General features: G+C 43.4%; 2 protein-coding genes across 4 annotated transcripts in view; one reads left to right on the top strand and one right to left on the bottom strand.

Moving 5' to 3' along the window:
* rbks (ribokinase) overlaps nt 1-13,261 on the bottom strand; it is an 85,857-nt gene extending 72,596 nt beyond the window's left edge. For 2 of the 3 annotated variants that reach the window (XM_014209961.2, XM_014209960.2), the window contains exons 1-2: nt 12,993-13,261; nt 3,834-3,895 (exon numbers count right to left, since the gene is read on the bottom strand). In XM_014209961.2, coding sequence (XP_014065436.2) covers nt 3,834-3,892 — 59 coding nt within the window. In that variant the 5' untranslated portion in view covers nt 3,893-3,895; nt 12,993-13,261. The remainder of the gene's footprint in view (nt 1-3,833; nt 3,896-12,992) is intronic. The other variant, NM_001140851.1, reaches the window with a different exon arrangement.
* A 36-nt stretch (nt 13,262-13,297) lies between these two features.
* Nucleotides 13,298-20,584, top strand: part of babam2 (BRISC and BRCA1 A complex member 2) — a 219,712-nt gene continuing 212,425 nt past the window's right edge. The window contains exons 1-2 of the mRNA XM_014210010.2: nt 13,298-13,539; nt 14,012-14,166. Coding sequence (XP_014065485.1) covers nt 14,030-14,166 — 137 coding nt within the window. The 5' untranslated portion in view covers nt 13,298-13,539; nt 14,012-14,029. The remainder of the gene's footprint in view (nt 13,540-14,011; nt 14,167-20,584) is intronic.

Raw genomic sequence — 20,584 nt, 5'->3', positions numbered from 1 at the left:
GGTGGATGAACGCAGTGCCCTTGTTTGGGTGTAGGGCCTGATCAGAGCCTGAAGGTATGGAGGTGCCGTTCCCTTCACAGCTCCGTAGGCAATCACCATGGTCTTGTAGCGGATGCGAGCTTCAACTGGAAGCCAGTGGAGAGAGCGGAGGAGCGGGGTGACGTGAGAGAACTTGGGAAGGTTGAACACCAGACGGGCTGCGGCGTTCTGGATGAGTTGTAGGGGTTTAATGGCACAGGCAGGGAGCCCAGCCAACAGCGAGTTGCAGTAATCCAGACGGGAGATGACAAGTGCCTGGATTAGGACCTGCGCCGCTTCCTGTGTGAGGCAGGGTCGTACTCTGCGAATGTTGTAGAGCATGAACCTACAGGATCGGGTCACCGCCTTGATGTTAGTGGAGAACGACAGGGTGTTGTCCAGGATCACGCCAAGGTTCTTAGCACTCTGGGAGGAGGACACAAGGGAGTTGTCAACCGTGATGGCGAGATCATGGAACGGGCAGTCCTTCCCCGGGAGGAAGAGCAGCTCCGTCTTGCCGAGGTTCAGCTTGAGCTGGTGATCCGTCATCCACACTGATATGTCTGACAGACATGCAGAGATGCGATTCGCCGCCTGGTTATCAGAAGGGGGAAAGGAGAAGATTAATTGTGTGTCGTCTGCATAGCAATGATAGGAGAGACCATGTGAGGATATGACAGAGCCAAGTGACTTGGTGTATAGCGAGAATAGGAGAGGGCCTAGAACAGAGCCCTGGGGGACACCAGTGGTGAGAGCGCAGTGTGCGGAGACAGATTCTCGCCACGCCACCTGGTAGGAGCGACCTGTCAGGTAGGACGCAATCCAAGCGTGGGCCGCGCCGGAGATGCCCAACTCGGAGAGGGTGGAGAGGAGGATCTGATGGTTCACAGTATCAAAGGCAGCAGTAAAAGCATTAAACTCTAACTGTCACCATTGGCCGCATGGTGAAATCCCTGAGTGGTTTCCTTCCTTTCCGAAAACTGAGTTAGGAAGGACGCCTGTATTTTTGTAGTGACTGGGTGTATTGATACACCATCCAAAGTGTAATTAATAACTTCACCATGCTCAAAGAGATATTCAATGTCTGCTTCTATTTTTACCCATCTATCAATAGGTGCCCTTCTTTGCAAGGCATTGGAAAACCTCCCTGGTCTTTGCGGTTGATTCTGTGTTTGAAATTCCCTGCTCGACTGAGGGACCTTTGTATGTTGTATGTGTTAGGTACAGTGTGGGGTACAGAGATGAGGTAGTTATTCAAAAATAGTTGCTAAACTCATTTTTACTCCTGAACTTATTTGGGCTTGACATAAAAAAGGGTTTGAATACTTATTGACTCAATTTGTAAAAATTTCAACAACAAAACATCTTTGTAAAAATTCCGAAATACATAATTCCACTTTGACATTATGGGGTATTGTGTGTAGGTCAGTGACAAAAAAATCTCTATTTAATCAATTTTAAATTCAGGCTGTAACACCAACATTTGGAAAAAGTCAAGGAGTGTGAATACTTTCTGAAGACACTGTATATAGTATAGGCTACAAAATAAACTTTCCAGTGACACTGATTCACCCAATGATGAAGATGAAGCATAGGCTTCTCGCCGGTGATGGCCGGTACGCTTTGCCATGATTTCAAGATAAGATACTAGAGAAAAATAGTTAGCTTCTACAGACAGATTAGTCTTCTCTTTTCTGCAGTAGGCATTTGCTTTAAATTTGAAATTTATGAAAGGCAAACTGACAGCCACAACCAACCATAGACATATAATCCATAGATGGGCTGTTCCCATTCAAGTCAGGACTGGCAGCCATTGCTAGTATACCCATGAGTTTAACAGTCAAAGTGCCAGGGTTAGAAGTTCAAAAATCCTTCTATGGATTATATTTATGGACACAATGCAACAAGCTGTTCTATATTTGGCGCACGTGCTGCCCAAATTGCGGCCTTCCCGACTGTAAGTGCTTGTGATAAAACTTAATCCACAGTTATTTTTTTTAGAGGCTATTGATCCTCTGGAGCAAAATATGTCTGTTCAGAGAGGTGTACCACCAGAACCCCTACCTCCTGCAGCTATGTTCAAGAAGCTGGACAAGTCAAGACACAGGGCTCTCTCCCCCACCACAGCAAGGCTCATGGCACGCCCACGGCCTTTATTGGCGCCTCTGGAGGCTCGTAGGGTGAGGTTTGCAATGACACAGATCTCCACCGATAGGCCCTGGTTGGCTATACCATTTGCTAGGAGTTGTTGCATCTCCATAAGCAAATCGTCTTGGTATGCCATCAGCTTTGACATGATGTTGAATGCCCGTACTGAACGTGCGGCAGACACGTATACCTTTTGGAAGATGGAGGCGAAAAAGCGTTCCACATTCCCATGGAGGGAGATGCAGGTCTGTGACATGGCATAAGGATTGAGGTGGCTGGCCAGCGACGACTCAACCCTCGGGGGCCAACTCCATATCCTGAATACACATGTTATTAAAGTACTTGGTCTGTACTTTAGTGGTTAGGGTCTTGTCCCAGTTACGTTGGGCTTCCGCCACACAAGATGGGACCACTGGGAGGAGTTGTTTACCTGGAGTGGTGCGAGAGGGGAGCCTCCTCCCGTCGAATAAGTCCATTTCAGCACTTCTACCCCCTACGGGTTCGGGCCAGTCGATGTTTAGTCTGGATGCTGCCCGTTTTCAGACATTGATAAGCCGGTATCTGTAGTTGGGTATTGAAGCTCCGCTGAGGGTGGAAGAAGGCCTTTCGGCTTCCTCTTCCTCCTCTGGGATGAGGTGAGCCATGTCCTCGCTATCGTCAATGACGAGGTCACCTTCCCCTTCGTTGAAACGCTTGCAGTGCATGCAGTACTTGGGATTAGCGAGCACTGCTGCTGCGTGCTCTCACCCCAGGCAGACAATACACGAGTCGTATGGGTCTTTGGCTGATAGTGTTGTCCAACACAAACGCAGGTCTGCCGGTAGTCAGGCAGGGGCATGAATCCTGCTTGGTTCCTTCCATTCCATAGCAGGGGCAGCAGGCTCCATGGCTCCGAGAAAAACTTTTCCTTGATCAAAATACAAGCTAAGTAGCGTCAACCACGTGGCCCATAGCCTAGCTAGTTAGTACAATGCTAGCCGGAGAAAGCGCATGCTTACTTCGTCTGTCTGTTTGAGCTAAAACTAGTCCTTTGTGGGGTTAGCTAGCATTCCAGCTAGCCAAGTTAGCTGTAGCCTCGCGGCGTGGGCTACCCAAGTCTCGATAGCTAGCCTGTGACGCTAGCTACCAGCGGAGAATGAGGAGTCAAAAATGTTTTATAGCGGAATCAAAACTACTTTCGGTCAGTACTCAACATTATCGACAGGATCTGGGGTCCTACGTTTGGCAGTGTGAACCTCACGGTTCACCAGAGAACAGTTCTGTAGGAAGACAGAAAATCTAGTCATGCTTAGGAGAGCTTCAGGAGTTAGAGCGACGGAAGAGAGGCGAGAATGATCAGAGGCAGCACAAGGGGCGTCTTATGAAGAGGAGAGGGGCTCACCTCAATCGCCAATCGACCTGTCTGTCTCCAACAGACACTACGATTTGTAGCCTACTTCCGTTAGAGAATCCACCTGAGCAAATCTCCATCAAGTGAAATATCAAGAAGATATATTTGAAATAGAACTACATGTGACATATTTTGACATCTCAAACTATAGATGTATTGTTGATATGTGACCCAATACTTTCTACAAAATGTTCCCATAAGATCTCAAAAGTACTTTGAGGCAAATTCTGATCCACTCCCTCTCTCAGTGATGTGATGCATACCATAACTAACTCACCTGACCAAGTCAGTCATACAGGAACCCACCACCACCACATCGAATGCCTCCTCCGTCATGGTCTATTGGAGAAAGACACACAGGAGGCAATGGATACTTTAGAGATTTGTTCATTGTTAGCTTAGCTTTAAGTACAAACTAAATTATTACATTTGTCATAGCTTCCCCTTTGACCCAGCAACACACTTTTCAACAAAGGTTACTTAGGCTAGTCGTTAAGAGTCTGGTCAGACATTTTTAGAATTGGAGCCAACATGAGTATAGGAAAACATTTATTGTAATGTGATTTAGGGGTTTAAAAACATTTTACAGAATTCGCTGGTTCTTCACACATTTTTAGAACTATGCCTAGGCTAATCGTAGAGTATACTCACTGCTAGGGGCATTTCAAGCAACAATAACATATCATACTGAAACGGCACTCGAAAGAAATTCAGTCTTTGCCATATTACCATGAACTGACTGGAACAAGGTAAAAATAGAGCATTCACAGCTCTCTCAGAGTTGGACAGGTGCCAATCTAAACCCAGCGATTATTTCAATGCTGCACCACGTGACTGAACACAGCCCGGAAAAATCTTTAATTAATTCAATCCTTGGCATGTATTGGAGTTCATGCTTGTCTGTTAATCTCTTCAAATCTCCTCCTAAGCAGTAAAAAGGCTCAGAAAGCCTGGCCGCTGGCTCTAGGACAGCTAGGCTAAATTCTCCCACATTTCTGAGCATATTGTCTTCCTCAGCCATGGCTGTTAGATGTGCTACCCCTATTGCAGCAGATACAATTTTAGCAAGCATGTCCGACCACTCAAAACAGTGGGGCCCCTCTCAGATTCTGGTTTACTTGCATAATGAGTTAAGTCAACACTTCTCAGTTAAAAAAAAGGTAGGGGCGTGGATAGGGCAGTGGCGATCACAAAATTTCGTCAGCTGGTAACTGCCGGTCTCACGGTAGTCGACCGTTAATTAACATAAACACATTTAGCATCTACTGGCTTCCACACATAGCCTACAAGCTACTGATGCAGACCTTTTGATACATCTACATTTTAAAAAGTCTAATAAATCCATGTAATATAGCCTACACATTCATAATAAATCCATTATTTATTTTAGACAAGTCTAAAGAAACATGATATGAAGAAAATGTAGTCCATTTCAGAAGAACAGAATAGCATACAAGTCCTTATGTTAGGTCCCCATCTGGCTATGCCATATGGCTATGGGCTACACTAGTTCATTTAGCAGACAAGATCTTCTTATAATTCCATGGCATTATTTTATATTATTTTATAGCATGAAGAATACAATTGAACAAAGCTGATTAAATTGAAAGGATATTTTCTCCAAATGATTTGAGGCAGTGCGCACATGCAGCTTTTCTGTGTTCAGCGTTTAACAAATAAATAGGTACTCCTACAGTATATGCTTAGTTTAGAGTTATTAATGTAACTTTAGTTGTTCTACACATGCTGGGCTATATGTTTAGATGTTTAATACATTGTAAGGCTACATGATGATTTGAAAAAAGTTGCATGAAAGGCATGAGCTCTGCTTTGTTTATTGCGCAGGCCGTACACACTTCAACAGTCTCTCATTCACAATTTGACAAGGAATTGATAATGTCTTGAATTTCCCGGCGGCATCCCCTTTGTGTGGCCGTAATGCCCCCTAAACAAACCCATGCCTTTTGCGGCCAGTGGCCGTTGTGCCCTTGGGCTGAATATAATAATGATAATTCCCTTCTCCCTGAGTGCTGCATGCTCCGAAGCACCTCTCACTCACATGGCTTTCCTTCACATGATCGGGTCTTTCTCACAGGCTGCAAGTGAAGAAAGATACATCCGGGACCCAACTGCACGCGACCTTATCCAATTCCAAGGCGCATATTGAAGATATTGTCCACATTTACTTTTCGTCAGCCAACAAGATGAGAAGGCCTAACGAACAGCAAAAGCACTAGTCTATGTCAATCTACTATCCCCGATAGTACAAAAGTTTACCTAATCTATTCTGTGCGAGAAATAAATATTCCAAATGTAGTCTGGGACAGTTGTTTCTCTTGTCCTCTTGCTCAGTTGTGCAACGGGGCCTCCCACTCCTCTTTCTGTTCTGGTTCGAGCCAGTTTGTGCTGTTCTGTGAAGGGAGTAGTACACAGCATTGTACGAAATCTTCACTTTCTTGGCAATTTCTCGCATGGAATAGCCTTAATTTCTCAGAACAATAACAGGCTGATGAGTTTTTAGAAGAAAGTTATTTGTTCCTAGCCATTTTGAGCCTGTAATCGAACCCACAAATGCTGATGCTCCAGATACTCAACTAGTCTAAAGAAGGCCAGTTGTATTGCTTCTTTAATCAGAACAACAGTTTTCAGCTGTGCTAACATAATTGCAAAAGGGTTTTCAAATAATTAATTAGCCTTTTAAAATGATAAACTTGGATTAGCTAACACAACGTGCCATTGGAAAACAGGAGTGATGGTTGCTGATAATGGGCCTATGTAGATATTCCATACATTTTTTTTTTTTTTTTAAATCAGCCGTTTCCAGCTACAATAGTCATTTACAACATTAACAATGTCTACACTGTTTTCTGATACATTTGATGTTATTTTAATGGAAAAAAGTGCCTTTCTTTCAAAAACAAGGACATTTCTAAGTGATCCCAAACTTTTGAACAGTAGTGTCTATAAAAATAATAATATCACATTTCCATAAGTATTCAGACCCTTTACTCAGTACTTTCTTGAAGCATCTTTGGCAGCGACTACAGCCTTGAGTCTTCTTGGGTATGACGCCACAAACTTGGCACACCTGTATTTGCGGAGTTATTCCCATTTTTATCTGCAGATCTTCTCAATCTCTGTCAGGTTGGATGCAGAGCGTCGCTGCACAGCTATTTTCAGATCTCTCCAGAGATGTTCGATCAAGTTCAAGTCCGGGCTCTGGCTGGGCCACTCAAGGACATTCAGAGACTTGTCCCGAAGCCACTCCTGCGTTGTCTTGGCTGTGTGATAAGGGTCATTGTCCTGTTGGAAAGTGAACCTTCACCCCAGTCTGAGGTCCTGAGCACTCTGGAGCAGGTTTTCATCAGGATCTCTCTGTACTCCGCTACGTTAATCTTTTCCTTGATCCTGACTAATCTCCCAGTCCCTGCCGCTGAAAAACATCCCCACAGCATGATGCTGCCATCACCATGGTTCACCGTAGGGATGGTGCCAGGTCTCCTCCAGACGTGAGGCTTGGCATTCAGGCCAAAATATGTTCAATCTTGGTTTCATCAGACCAGAGAATCTTGTTTCTGGTCAGGTGCCTTTTGGCAAACTCCAAGCGGGCTGTCATGTGCCTTTTACTGAGGAGTGGCTTCCATCTGGCCACTTTACTATAAAAGGCCTGATTGGTGGAGTGCTGCAGAGATGGTTGTCCTTCTGCAAGGTTCTCCCATCTCCACAGAGGAACTCTGGAGCTCTGTCAGAGTGACCATTAGGTTATTGGTTACCTCCCTAACCAAGGCACTTCTCCCCTGATTGCTCAGTTTGGTCGGGCGGCCAGCTCTAGGAAGAGTCTTGGTTGTTCCAAACTTCTTCCATTTAAGACTGATGGAGGCCACTGTGTTCTTGGGGACCTCCAATGCTGCAGCAATTTTTTGGTACCCTTCCCCAGATCTGTGCCTTGACACAATCCTGCCTCGAAGCTCAATGGACAATACCTTCGACCTCATGGCTTGGTTTTTAATCTGACAAGCACTGTCAACTGTGGGACCTTATATAGACAGGTGTGTGCTTTTCCAAATCATGTCCAATCAATTTTATTGACCACAGGTGGACTCCAGTCATGTTGCAGAAACATCTCAAGGATGATCAATTGAAACAGAATGCACCTGAGCTCAATTCCAAGTCATATAGCAAAGGGTCTGAATACTTATAAGGTATTTCTGCTTTTATCACAAGTGATAATACATAATTTACAAGTAATAGGCAATTATTGTCACCTAACTGACCATTCTTGATTTAATCTTGTCTTTACATATACTAAATAATATATTAATATAATTGGTTTTGATTTAGAATGGACCGTTATCATGTCTCAAAATGGGCAGGGTTAAATAGTGAATGGAGGACACTTTTCCAGTGCACCAGTCCCTCCTGCAGCAAAGCACCCCCACAACATAATGCTGCCGCCCCCGTGCTTCATGTTTGGGATGGTATTCTTCTGCTTGTAAGCCTCCCCCTTTTTCCTCCAAACATAACGATGGTCATTATGGCCAAACAGTTCTATTTTTGTTTCATCAGACCAGAGGACATTTCTCCAAAAAGTACGATCCTTGTCCCCATGTGCAGTTGCAAACCGTAGTCTGGCTTTTTTATGGCGGTTTTGGAGCAGTGGCTTCTCCTTGCTGAGCGGCCTTTCAGGTTGTCGATATAGGACTCGTTTTACTGTGGATATAGATACTTTTGTACCTGTTTCCTCCAGCATCTTCACAAGTCCTTTGCTGTTGTACTGGGATTGATTTGCACTTTTCACACCAAATTACGTTCATCTCTAGGAGACAGAACGCGTCTTCCTGAGCGGTATGACGGCTGCGTGGTCCCATGGTGTTTATACGTGCGTACTATTGTTTGTACAGATGAACGTGGTACCTTCAGGCGCTTGTGGAGGTCTAGTTTTCTTTCTGAGGTCTTGGCTGATTTATTTTGATTTTCCCATGATGTCAAGAGGCACTGAGTTTGAAGGTAGGCCATGAAATACATCCACAGGTACACCTCAAAATTGACTCAAATGATGTCAATTAGCCTATCAGAAGCTTCTAAAGCCATGACATCATTTTCTGGAATTTTCCAAGCTGTTTAAAGGCACAGTCAACTTAGTGTATGTAAACTTCTGACCCACTGGAATTGTGATACAGTGAATTTTAAGTGAAATAATTGTCTGTAAACAATTGTTGGAAAAATGAATTGTGTCATGCACAAAGTAGATGTCCTAACTGACTTGGCAAAACTATAGTTTGCTAACAAGTAATTTGTGGAGTGTTTGAAAAACGAGTTTTAATGACTCCAACCTAAGTGTATGTAAACTTTCGACTTTAACTGTAGTAGGCCTAGCCTATAGAAAGCTGTTGGGATACTCCACTTTTTAATAGAGGCCACCACTCTAATGAAGTGTTTGATTAGATTTTTGATTACATTTGCATTGACAGAGTGATTAGAGGGACAACAGAGTGGTGAGTACCAGGCAGTTAGCAAGTTTGGTAAGCTACTAATGACCATCAGCAGCATCAGAGCTTGGAGAAGACTAATTACCGTGTTTAAACAGTGACGTGGAATTTGACTGCCTTCATGACTTGTGACCGCCGGTGTGGCGGTAATATGGTCACCATAACAGCCCTAGGCGTCGTTCAGAAAACCAGTCAGTATCTGGTGTGACCACCATTTGCCTCATGCAGCGCAAAACATCTCCTTCGCATAGAGTTGATCAGGCTGTTGATTGTGGCCTGTGGAATGTTGTCCCACTCCTCTTCAATGGCTGTGCGAAGTTTATGGATATTGGCGGGAACTGGAACAATCTGTCGTACATGTCGATCCAGAGTATCCCAAACACGCTCAATGGGTGACGTGTGGTGAGTATGCAGGCCATGGAAGAACTGCACCATTTTCTGTTTCCAGGAATTGCATACAGATGTTTGTGACATGGGGTTGTGCATTACCATTCTGAAACATGAGGTGATGGCGGCGGATGAATGTCACGACAATGGGCCTCAGAATCTCGTCACGGTACCTCTGTGCATTCAAATTGCCATCGATAAAATGCAATTGTGTTCATTGTCCGTAATTTATGCCTGACCATACCATAACCCCACCACCACCATGGGGCACGCTGTACATAACGTTGACATCAGCAAACCGTTTCCCCACACGACGCCATACAGGCTGTCTCCCAGCTGCCCGGTACAGTTGAAACCGGGATTAATCCATGAAGACCACACTTCTCCAGCATGCCAGTGGCCATCAAAAGTGGTTGAGAATGGTAGAGAAATTAACATTAAATTCTCTGGCAACAACTCTGGTGGAAATCCCTGCAGTCAGCATGCCAATTGCACGCTCACTCAAAGCTTGAGACATCTGTGGCATTGTGTTGTGTGAGAACATTTAGAGTGGGATTTTATTGTCCCCAGCACAAGGTGCACCTGTGTAATAATCATGCTGTTTAATCAGCTTCTTGATATGCCACACCTTTCAGGTGGATGGATTATCTTGACAAAGGAGAAATGCTCACTAACAGGGATGTAAACAAATGTATGCACAACATTTTAGAGAAATAAACTTTTTGTGCGTATGGTACATTTCTGGGATTTTTTATTTCAGCTCATGAAACATGGGAGCACCACTTAACATGTTGCATTTATTTTTTTGTTTAGTATAGTTTGGCACTCACTCCACTCCATCAGGTTATGACAACTTCTCATTGAGAGGGGATCAATGCAATGATGGCAATTAATGATTAAAGCCACACTGACACAGTTTGACCCAATGTGAATATAGGCTTTTTTGTTGATTTGATTCCTAACGTCATCTGTCCTTGCCTTGTGCCTCCTTACCAAACTGCATCCAATTAATTGTTTTGAGGAGAGTATGCAAGAAATCAAGCTTCCTCCTAGGATTCAAGCCTTTCACACACTGTCTGGGCATGATGGTAATTAATCAGTGTTTCTCATAACATTCCTAATTTTTCTAGACATAGCACAAGTAGCAAATCAGTGTCCTGGTTTTCCAGTCCATTGCCATTTTAGTTTTACCTCCATTGTGCAGTCTTGTCTTGGTGCTTATTCTGTGTTTTTGTTCATTGTCAAGCACGAAAACAGAGTTGGCTAGCTACTACAGCACATAGTAGGCCAATAGAGGCTTGCTAGTCAATAGCTGGTTAGGTACTTTGGACCAGCCATGAAATAGGCCATACACAGCATTCACTGTTGAAGATTAACTTTACTTTATATGGTCCAAGTGTTTGTTATTGCCTATTATACAACGGGTGGGTCTAATCCTGAATGCTGATTGGTTAAAACCGCATTCCAGTCGGTGTCTATACCACAACTTACCACCAGCTAACTCTAATGACATTAAAATGCCTATTTACACCGTTCCATCTGACTGCGCAATCCACTGTCTCATCTACCCAGCCAGGCACTTTATAAACTTCATCTCCACTATAAAAAGCATTTAGACATTATCTCACATTTCTTTTAGACTAACATTTCGTTTTCAACAGCAGAGATTCGTATAAACCTTGCTATCTTATCTGTCTCTTTGACATTTGCAACATGGTTTCAATATTCAAATTCGATCTCCAGCTGTCCCATAGTAATGAACGTGTCGGGAGTGAGGACGAGACAGACAGGCAGGTAGCGTTTCTCAGACAGTCGAAATCATGAATCAGCTGGTATCATTTTTATGGATATATACAAAGAAATGTCAATTGACAAAAGGTCAAACGAAATGAAGTGCAGCTAGTTTGCAGTCTTTCCAGATTCACTTTGAAGTGATTGTGTTAGCTGTGTTGTTGGCTAGCTCCTCTGAACGTGTCCTGACGAGTGAGCACATTGTTATGGATGTATCCAAATAAATGTCACTAGAAAACAGCCTGAACAAATGCGTCTACTTTGCTGTTATTCTGCCTGCACTTTTTTGATGTGAATAAGTTAGATTTAGTTGATGAGCTAACAGTACGGCAATGGAACATTTAGAACGAACGACTGGGTCGCGTCCATAGCTACAGAACTAAAAGACTGAACGACTGGGTCGCGTCTCTAGCAACCGAACCAATAAAACGAGCAACTTGGGTGGCAACCCTAGATTTGTTTTGGGACTATAAAATCAAATCAAATTGTATTTGTCACATGCGCTGAATACAACAGGTGTAGACCTCACAGTGAAATGCTTACTTTCAAGCCCTTAACCAACAATGCAGTTTTAATTAAAAAAAGAAAAATAGAAATATAACAAATAATTAAGGAGCAACAATAAAATAACGGTAGCGAGGCTATATACAGGTGGTACAGAGTCAATGTGCGGGGGCACGTTGTGGAAGGATGAAATAGTATGAATCAATTCATCAAAATAACGTTTTTAATGAAAATACGGAAATCATTATTTGAATATGTTGGCAACCCGTTGTATAAAAGTGATAATGCCCTCAGCCGGTGTTTGGAGGATATATTGGCACGGTTTGCCCCTTGACTTCGTCTAAGGTCTAACAACACCCGTGCCAATGTATCCTCCCAACACTGGCTTCTTGGGCATTATGACTTAACTGAGCACCACACTAAATACTCATGCACACACTGAGACTGAAGATAGTGCACTGTGTCAGACATTGGCAATATTGGTTGCATGTAGCTAGCTATTCCAATAGCCAGTGGTGTAAAGTTCTTAAGTAAAAATACTTTAAAGTACTATTAAGTAGTTTTTTGGGGTATCTGTACTTTAATGTATTATTTACATTTTTGCCAACATTTACTTTACTACATTCCTAGGGGAAATAATGTAATTTTTACGCCATACATTTTCCCGACACCCAAAAGTACTTTTGACAGGAAAATGGTCCAATTCATCCCTGGTCTTTCCTACTGCCTCTGCTCTGGCAGACTCATTAAACACAAATGCTTCGTTTGTAAATGATGTCTGAGTATCTTGACTTTTATTCATGTATGATAATTGAGTACTTTCAGTGGTGGAAAACTCAACTCTACGATTGAAGATGGAGCGGGGCGGAAACTAGTGTGGGCTGACTGGAGTTCCAACGTCACAAAATGACGTTTTTATAAAAAACGACTGATTTCAGAACACAAAGAACAGCATGCAATCACACTGAACAATGTCATATGTAATTGGAGGGTGCTGAAATCAGTCGTTTTTTAATAAAAACTAAATCGGAGCTCCTGTAAGCACACACTAGTTGCTTGCCCAACTCCATCGTAAATCGCGGAGTTGAATTTAATCGGCTATGATTCCAACACTCACAGATAGAACAATTAGAAATCTTTGGTACAGTGGCTGACATTAGTTTGCTTTACTAAACTTTACTTCGCTAGCTAGCAAAAAACACTGCCCTTAAAGTTACTTGGATTTATGTCAAATAATGTGGACATGTAAGATATAAACACATTACCTAATGTCCAATTCTGTATTCGCTGTCTTGTTATGAAGTGGCCAAAGTGCACTGCAAGCACAGTCAGTATCTGCCACTGAGGTAGCTTCTGGTTACACGTTGAAAAATGACAGCTCTGGAATTTCTACTAGCTAAGCTAGTTCTGACTCGTATAATGCATTTCGAATGAATTTGCTGACCAAATAAAAAAATGCAATCTCTATTCTATGGAATCATTATTATAACACACAAAAAAGAGTTGTATCAAAAAATATATTTTGCAGAGGATGAAAAGGAGCCTTTTGTAGACCGGCAAAAGCAACACCGGCTATGGACTTTGAGGTCCGAAAAGGACCCCAAAAACATCTACCGGAAGATTTGGGTTTACACTGTATAGCACAACCACGAAGTCAAAGTTGGCTGCTGTAAAAATTGATAAAAACAAAACATTAAGATTAGGGTTACGCATAATCTTAGCAGTGTGGTATTTATTGGTTTACTTTGGAAGTGTGGTAACTATAGGCGACCGATTATTTGCTGTAAAAATAATAAACGGATATCCAATAAAGTAAGCTATTTCCCAATTTTGAGCTGACTCCTGACAGCAATTGATGTAACGTTAGCAAGCTTTTTATTGGGAAAACTTCCCACTACTGCTTATGGAAATTTAGTTAGCTGCTAACTTTTGACAACAACACATCACAATGAAAGTAAACGAACGTTAGTGAATACATTTAGCTATCTCTGTGCGATTCATTTGACTCGATTTTGCATGAATACAATTGCAGTAAGTTAGCTAGCTATGTTTCAAACATTGCTAGTGTTGGAAAGATGTCTGTGTCAAAATGTCAGTGCCTGTGATTGATCAATCTAACAAACTCTGACCATAGCGTGCAGAATACATGACATACTGTTTGTTACAAGAGCATTGTCTCAGTAATATGTATTTTATAGCTGTCAATGCATTGTGAGACTGAATGATGTGTCTACTGCGTTAATGATGGCAAGCCCCTTTAGTCTCTGTCTTGGGCTGTTTCCAGAGAACCTGAGTGTGGAAGATGAACAACATGTCCCCTGAGGTTGCACTGAACCGCATCTCTCCTGAGCTGCGCCCCTTGTTGTGCAGTGTGGTGCGGAATGGTCGAGTGGGCCTTGACTCCACCAACTGCCTGCGTGTCACAGACCTCAAGACTGGGTGAGTATCTCTGCTCAATGACAGTCTGTGTCCCGTTGATATTAAACTATGTGGTGCATTTCAATAGTTTAGTGGTTTCTCTTCCTTATATCCTCACTTTCATGTGCACTAATTTGAAAAAAATATGATAGGTGAAAGCAATATGACGGATGTGTGAATTCACTTTTACCTGTCTAGTTCTGATGAAGAAGAGTGGGTCTGGTGTCCCCAGTTTATTTTTATGTAGAAGGACTGAGGCGCTCAGGACGTTCTACTCCAAAATGAATGAAAATCGAATTATGCTGACGCCATCTAAAATATAATTTCCACCTCCAGAAAGAGCCCAAATAAATGATAAAATGGTAAAATGATTTTAACATATTGGACCATATTATCAGGTATGCTGTTAGCAATAAGCATTATCACCTGTAGCCCAACTGATGCAACATAGTGGCTATAAATAAATAGGCTGAAGCATGGGGTTGCTCATCTTTCAAATCAAATCAAATTTTATTGGTCAAATACACATATTTAACAGATGTTATTGCGAGTGTAGGAACACAAGCGTTTCGCTATCTCCAACCGTGCAGTAGTATCTAACAATTCACAACAATGCACACAAATCTAAAAGTAAAAGAATGGAATTAAGAAATAAATACATATTAAGACGAGCAATGTTGTAGTGGAATACAATTATAATTATATATAATATATATAATTTATTATTATATAATTATATATAATAATATATATATATATATATATATATGAAATGAATAAAGCAGTATGTAAACATTATTTAAAGTGACTAGTGTTCCATTATTAAAGTGATCAGTGATTCCATGTACATAGGGCAGCAGCCTCTAAGGTGCAGGGTTGAGTAACCGGGTGGTAGCCGGCTAGTGATGGCTATTTAACAGTCTGATGGTCTTGAGATAGAAGCTGTTTTTCAGTCTCTAGGTCCCAGCTTTGAATCAATTGTACTGACCTCGCCTTCTGGATGATAGCGGGGTGAACAGGCCGTGGCTCAGGTGGTTGATGTCCTTCATGATATTTCTGGCCTTCCTGTGACATCGGGTGATGTAGGTGTCCTAGAGGGCAGGTAGTGTGCCCCCGGTGATGTGTTGGGCAGATCGCACCACCCTCTGGAGAGCCCTGCTCTTATGGGCGGTGCAGTTGCCGTACCAAGCGGTGATACAGTCCGGCAGGATTCTCTCAATTGTGCATCTGTAAAAATTTGTGAGGGTCTTAGCCATCCAGTGATGTGTACACCGAGGAACTTGAAGCTTTGTGGATAAAGGCGTACTCCCTCTACTGCCTCCTGAAGTCCACGATCAGCTCCTTCGTTTTGTTGAGGTAGAGGTTATTATAATGGCCCCACTCTGCCAGGGCCCTCACCTCCTCCCTGTAGGCTGTCTCGTCATTGTTGGTAATCAGGCCAACTACTGTTGTGTCATCTGCAAACTTGATAATTGAGTTGGAAGCATGCGTGGCCGCGCAGTCATGGGTGAACAGGGAGGATCAGCGTAGTGGAGGTGTTGTTTCCTACCTTCTCTACTTGGGGGTGGCCTGGCAGGAAGTCCAGGACCCAGTTGCACAGGGCGGGGTTCAGACCCATGACCCCGAGCTTAATGATGAGCTTGGAGGGTACTATGGTGTTGAAGGCTGAGCTATAGTCAATGAACAGCATTTTTACATACAGTGAGGGAAAAAAGTATTTGATCCCCTGCTGATGTTGTATGTTTGCCCACTGACAAAGAAATGATCAGTCTATAATTTTAATGGTAGGTTTATTTGAACAGTGAGAGACAGAATAACAACAACAAAAAATCCAGAAAAACGCATGTCAAAAATGTTATAAAATGATTTGCATTTTAATGAGGGAATAAGTATTTGACCCCTCTGCAAAACATGACTTAGTACTTGGTGGCAAAACCTTGTTGGCAATCACAGAGGTCAGATGTTTCTTGTAATTGGCCACCAGGTTTGCACACATCTCAGGAGGGATTTTGTTCCACTCCTCTTTGCAGATCTTCTCCAAGTCATTAAGGTTTAAAGGTTGACATTTGGCAACTCGAACCTTTAGCTCCCTCCACAGATTTTCTATGGGATTAAGGTCTGGAGACTGGCTAGGCCACTCCAGGACCTTAATGTGCTTCTTCTTGAGCCACTCCTTTGTTGCCTTGGCCGTGTGTTTTGGGTCATTGTCATGCTGGAATACCCATCCACGACCCATTTTCAATGCCCTGGCTGTGGGAAGGAGGTTCTCACCCAAGATTTGACGGTACATGGCCCCGTCCATCGTCCCTTTGATGCAGTGAAGTTGTCCTGTCCCCTTAGCAGAAAAACACCCCCAAAGCATAATGTTTCCACCTCCATGTTTGACGGTGGGGATGGTGTTCTTGGGGTCATAGGCAACATTGCTCCTCTTCCAAACACGGCGAGTTGAGTTGATGCCAAAGAGCTCCATTTTGGTCTCATCTGACCACAACACTTTCACCCAGTTGTCCTCTGAATCATTCAGATGTTCATTGGCAAACTTCAGACGGGCATGTATATGTGCTTTCTTAAGCAGGGGGACCTTGCGGGCGCTGCAGGATTTCAGTCCTTCACGGCGTAGTGTGTTACCAAATGTTTTCTTGGTGACTATGGTCCCAGCTGCCTTGAGATCATTGACAAGATCCTCCCGTGTAGTTCTGGGCTGATTCCTCACCGTTCTCATGATCATTGCAACTCCACGAGGTGAGATCTTGCATGGAGCCCCAGGCCGAGGGAGATTGACAGTTCTTTTGTGTTTCTTCCATTTGCGAATAATCGCACCAACTGTTGTCACCTTCTCCCCAAGCTGCTTGGCGATGGTCTTGTAGCCCATTCCAGCCTTGTGTAGGTCTACAATCTTGTCCCTGACATCCTTGGAGAGCTCTTTGGTCTTGGCCATGGTGGAGAGTTTGGAATCTGATTGATTGCTTCTGTGGACAGGTGCCTTTTATACAGGTAACAAACTGAGATTAGGAGCACTCCCTTTAAGAGTGTGCTCCTAATCTCAGCTCGTTACCTGTATAAAAGACACCTGGGAGCCAGAAATCTTTCTGATTGAGAGGGGGTCAAATACTTATTTCCCTCATTAAAATGCAAATCAATTTATAACATTTTTGACATGCGTTTTTCTGTATTCTTTTGTTGTTATTCTGTCTCTCACTGTTCAAATAAACCAACCATTAAAATTATAGACTGATCATTTCTTTGTCAGTGGGCAAACGTACAAAATCAGCAGGGGATCAAATTATTTTTTCCCTCACTGTAGGTATTCCTCTTGTCCAGATAGGTTAGGACAGTGTTGAGTGCAATGTTGATTGTATGGTCTGGATCTATTGGGGTGGTATGCAAATTGTAGTGGGTCTAGGGTGTCAGGTAGAGGTGGAAGGGAGATGATCCTTAACTAGCCTCTCTAAGCACTTCATGGTGATAGAAGTGAGTGCTATGGGGCAACAGTCATTTAGTTCAGTTACCTTTGCTTTCTTGGGTACAGGAACGATGGTATACATCTTGAAGAAAGTGGGGACAGCAGACCGGGGTAGGGAGAGATTGAATATGTCCGTAAACACTCCAGCCAGCTGCTCTGCGCATGCTCTGAGGACGCGGCTAGGGGTGCCAGCCCGAGGGTTAACACGTTGTCCATGGAGAAGGAGAGCCCACAGTCCTTGCGAGCGGGCTGCGTCAGTGGCATTGTGTTTTCCTCAAAGTGGGCAAAAAGGTGTTTAGTTTGTCCGGGAGCAAGACAAGGTGTCCGTGATGTGGCTGGTTTGCCGTAGACCCTGCCATATGCAGTGCATTTCCCTTTTCCACATTTTGTTACTTTACAGCCTAATTCTAAAATGGTTTAAATACATTTCCCTCATCAGTCTACACACTATACCCCATAATGACAAATCGAAAACAAGTTTTTAGAAAGTTTAACAAATGTATTAAAAATAAAACACAGAAATACCTTTTTTACATAAGTTTTCAGACCCTTTGCTATGAGACTCAAAATTGAGCTCAGGTGCGTCCTGTTTCCATTGATCACCCTTGAGATATTTCTACAACTTGATTGGAGTCCACTTGTGATAAATTCAATCGATTGGACATGATTTGGAAAGGCACACACCTGTCTATGTAAGGTCCCACACCAAGGAAGGAATGGCGCCGGCTTTGAGGTCTGCCTCGCTTGTAGTCCTTAAGAAACTTTGCAATTGTCAGAGCAAAAACCAAGCCATGAGGTCGAAGGAATTGTCCGTAGAGCTCCGATACAGGATTGTGTTGAGGCACAGACCTGGGGAAGAGTACCAAAAAATGTCTGCAGCATTGAAGGTCCCCAAGAACACAGTGGCCTCCATCATTCTTAAATGGAAGAAGTTTGGAACCACCAAGACTCTTCCTAGAGCTGGCCGCCCGGCCAAACTGAGCAATCGGGGGAGAAGGGCCTTAGTCAGTTAGGTGACCAAGAACCCGATGGTCACTTTGACAGAGCTCCAGAGTTCCTCTATGGTTGTCCTTCTGTAAGGTTCTCCCATCTCTGCAGCACTCCACCAAAAGCCACTCCTCAGTAAAAGGCACATGACAGCCCTCTTGGAGTTTGCCAAAAGGCACCTAAAGGACTCTCAGACCATGAGAAACAAGATTCTCTGGTCTGATGAAACCAAGATTGAACTCTTTGACCTGAATGCCAAGCCTCACGTCTGGAGGAAACCTGGCATCATCCATACTGTGAAGCATGGTGGTGGCAGCATCATGCTGTGGGGATGTTTTTCAGCAGCAGGGACTGTGAGACTAGTTAGGATCGAGGGAAAGATGAATGGAGCAAAGTACAGAGAGATCCTTAATGAAAACCTGCTCCAGAGTGCTCAGGACCTCAGACTTGGGGTGAAGGTTTATCTTCCAACAAGACAACAACCCTAAGCACACAGCCTAGACAATGCATTAGAGGCTTCTGGACAAGTCTCTGAATGTCCTTGAGTGGCCTTGAGTGGCCCCGAACATCTCTGGAGAGACCTGAAAATAGCTGTGCAGCGATGCTCTCCATCCAGCCTGACAAAGCTTGAGACGATCTGCAGAGAAGAATGGGAGAAACTCCCCAAGTACAGGTGTGCCAAGCTTGTAGCTTCATACTCAACAAGACTTGAGGCTGTAATCGCTGCCAAAGTCCTTCAACAAAGTACTGAGTAAATGAGGTATTGTGTGTTGATTGATGAATGTAAAACATTGTTTTTTTAAATCAATTTTAGAATAAGGCTGTAACGTAACAAAATGTGGAAAAAGTCTGGGGGGTCTGAATACTTTCATAACGCACTGTACGTCTCGTGTCTGAGCCGTTGAATTGCGACTCCACTTTGTCTCTGTACTGACGTTTGCCTGTTTGATTGCCTTACGGAGGGAATAACTACGCTATTTATATCCGACTTTATTCCCATTAACCTTGCCGTGGTTAAACACTGGGGTTCACACTTTCAGCAAGTCAGTTAAGAACAAATTCTTATTTACAATGACGGCCTACCGGGGAACAGTGGGTTAGCTGCCTTGTTCAGAGGCAGAATTACAGATTTTTACCTTGTTTGCTCGAGGATTCGATCCAGCAACTTTTCGGTTACTAGCCCAACGCTCTAACCACTAGGCTTCCTGCCACCATCTATCCACGGTTTTTGGTTTGGGTATGTTTTAATAGTCACAGTGGGAACAACATTCCCTATACTATTCCTGTTGAACTCAGTCACCTTGTCTGTGTAGACTTCAATGTATTTCTGAGGCAACCCGGAACATATCCCAGTACGCGTGATCAAAACAATCTTGAAGCATGGATTCTGATTGGTCAGACCAGCGTTGAATAGTCCATAGCACGGGTACTTACTGTTTGACTTTCTGCCTATAGGAAGGGAGGAGCAGAATGGAGTCGTGATCTGGTTTGACGAACGGAGGGTGGGGGAGGGTCTTGTAGTCATCCCGGAAGGGGGAGTAACAGTGGTCGAGAGTTTTTGAAGCGCGAGTACTACAGCCAATGTGTTGTCAGAACTTGAAATCCCCAGCTACAATAAATGCAGCCTCAGGATATGTGGTTTCCAGTTTGCATAAAGTCCAGTGAAGTTCTTTGATGGCCGTCGTGGTATCAGCTTGAGGGGGAACATACACGGCTGTGACTATAACCCTATTGGACTAATCATTAGCTAGGTTCCAAGTGTGATCTTTTAACTAGTTAGCATTCTATTGATTCATTTTATGTCCCCCTCCAATACTTTACCTGGTTGCACTACTCTTGCTCAACTAAAAATATAATCTGTCTCATCACAGTTTTTTAAGTCAGTCCCCCAAAATTATGTTGGGTGGTGTTTTACCGCAAGTTACCCTACAATTGACCGGTGTTACATTAAGCTCCACTCTCCCCTCTGCACTCTCTGCGAATTGCGGC

Source organism: Salmo salar, chromosome ssa09 (assembly GCF_905237065.1).
Source record: "Salmo salar chromosome ssa09, Ssal_v3.1, whole genome shotgun sequence".
In the NCBI taxonomy this organism is placed as follows: domain Eukaryota; kingdom Metazoa; phylum Chordata; class Actinopteri; order Salmoniformes; family Salmonidae; genus Salmo; species Salmo salar.
The sequence above is the reverse complement of the archived record's forward strand: the minus strand, read 5'-3'. Positions and strand labels throughout refer to the sequence as shown.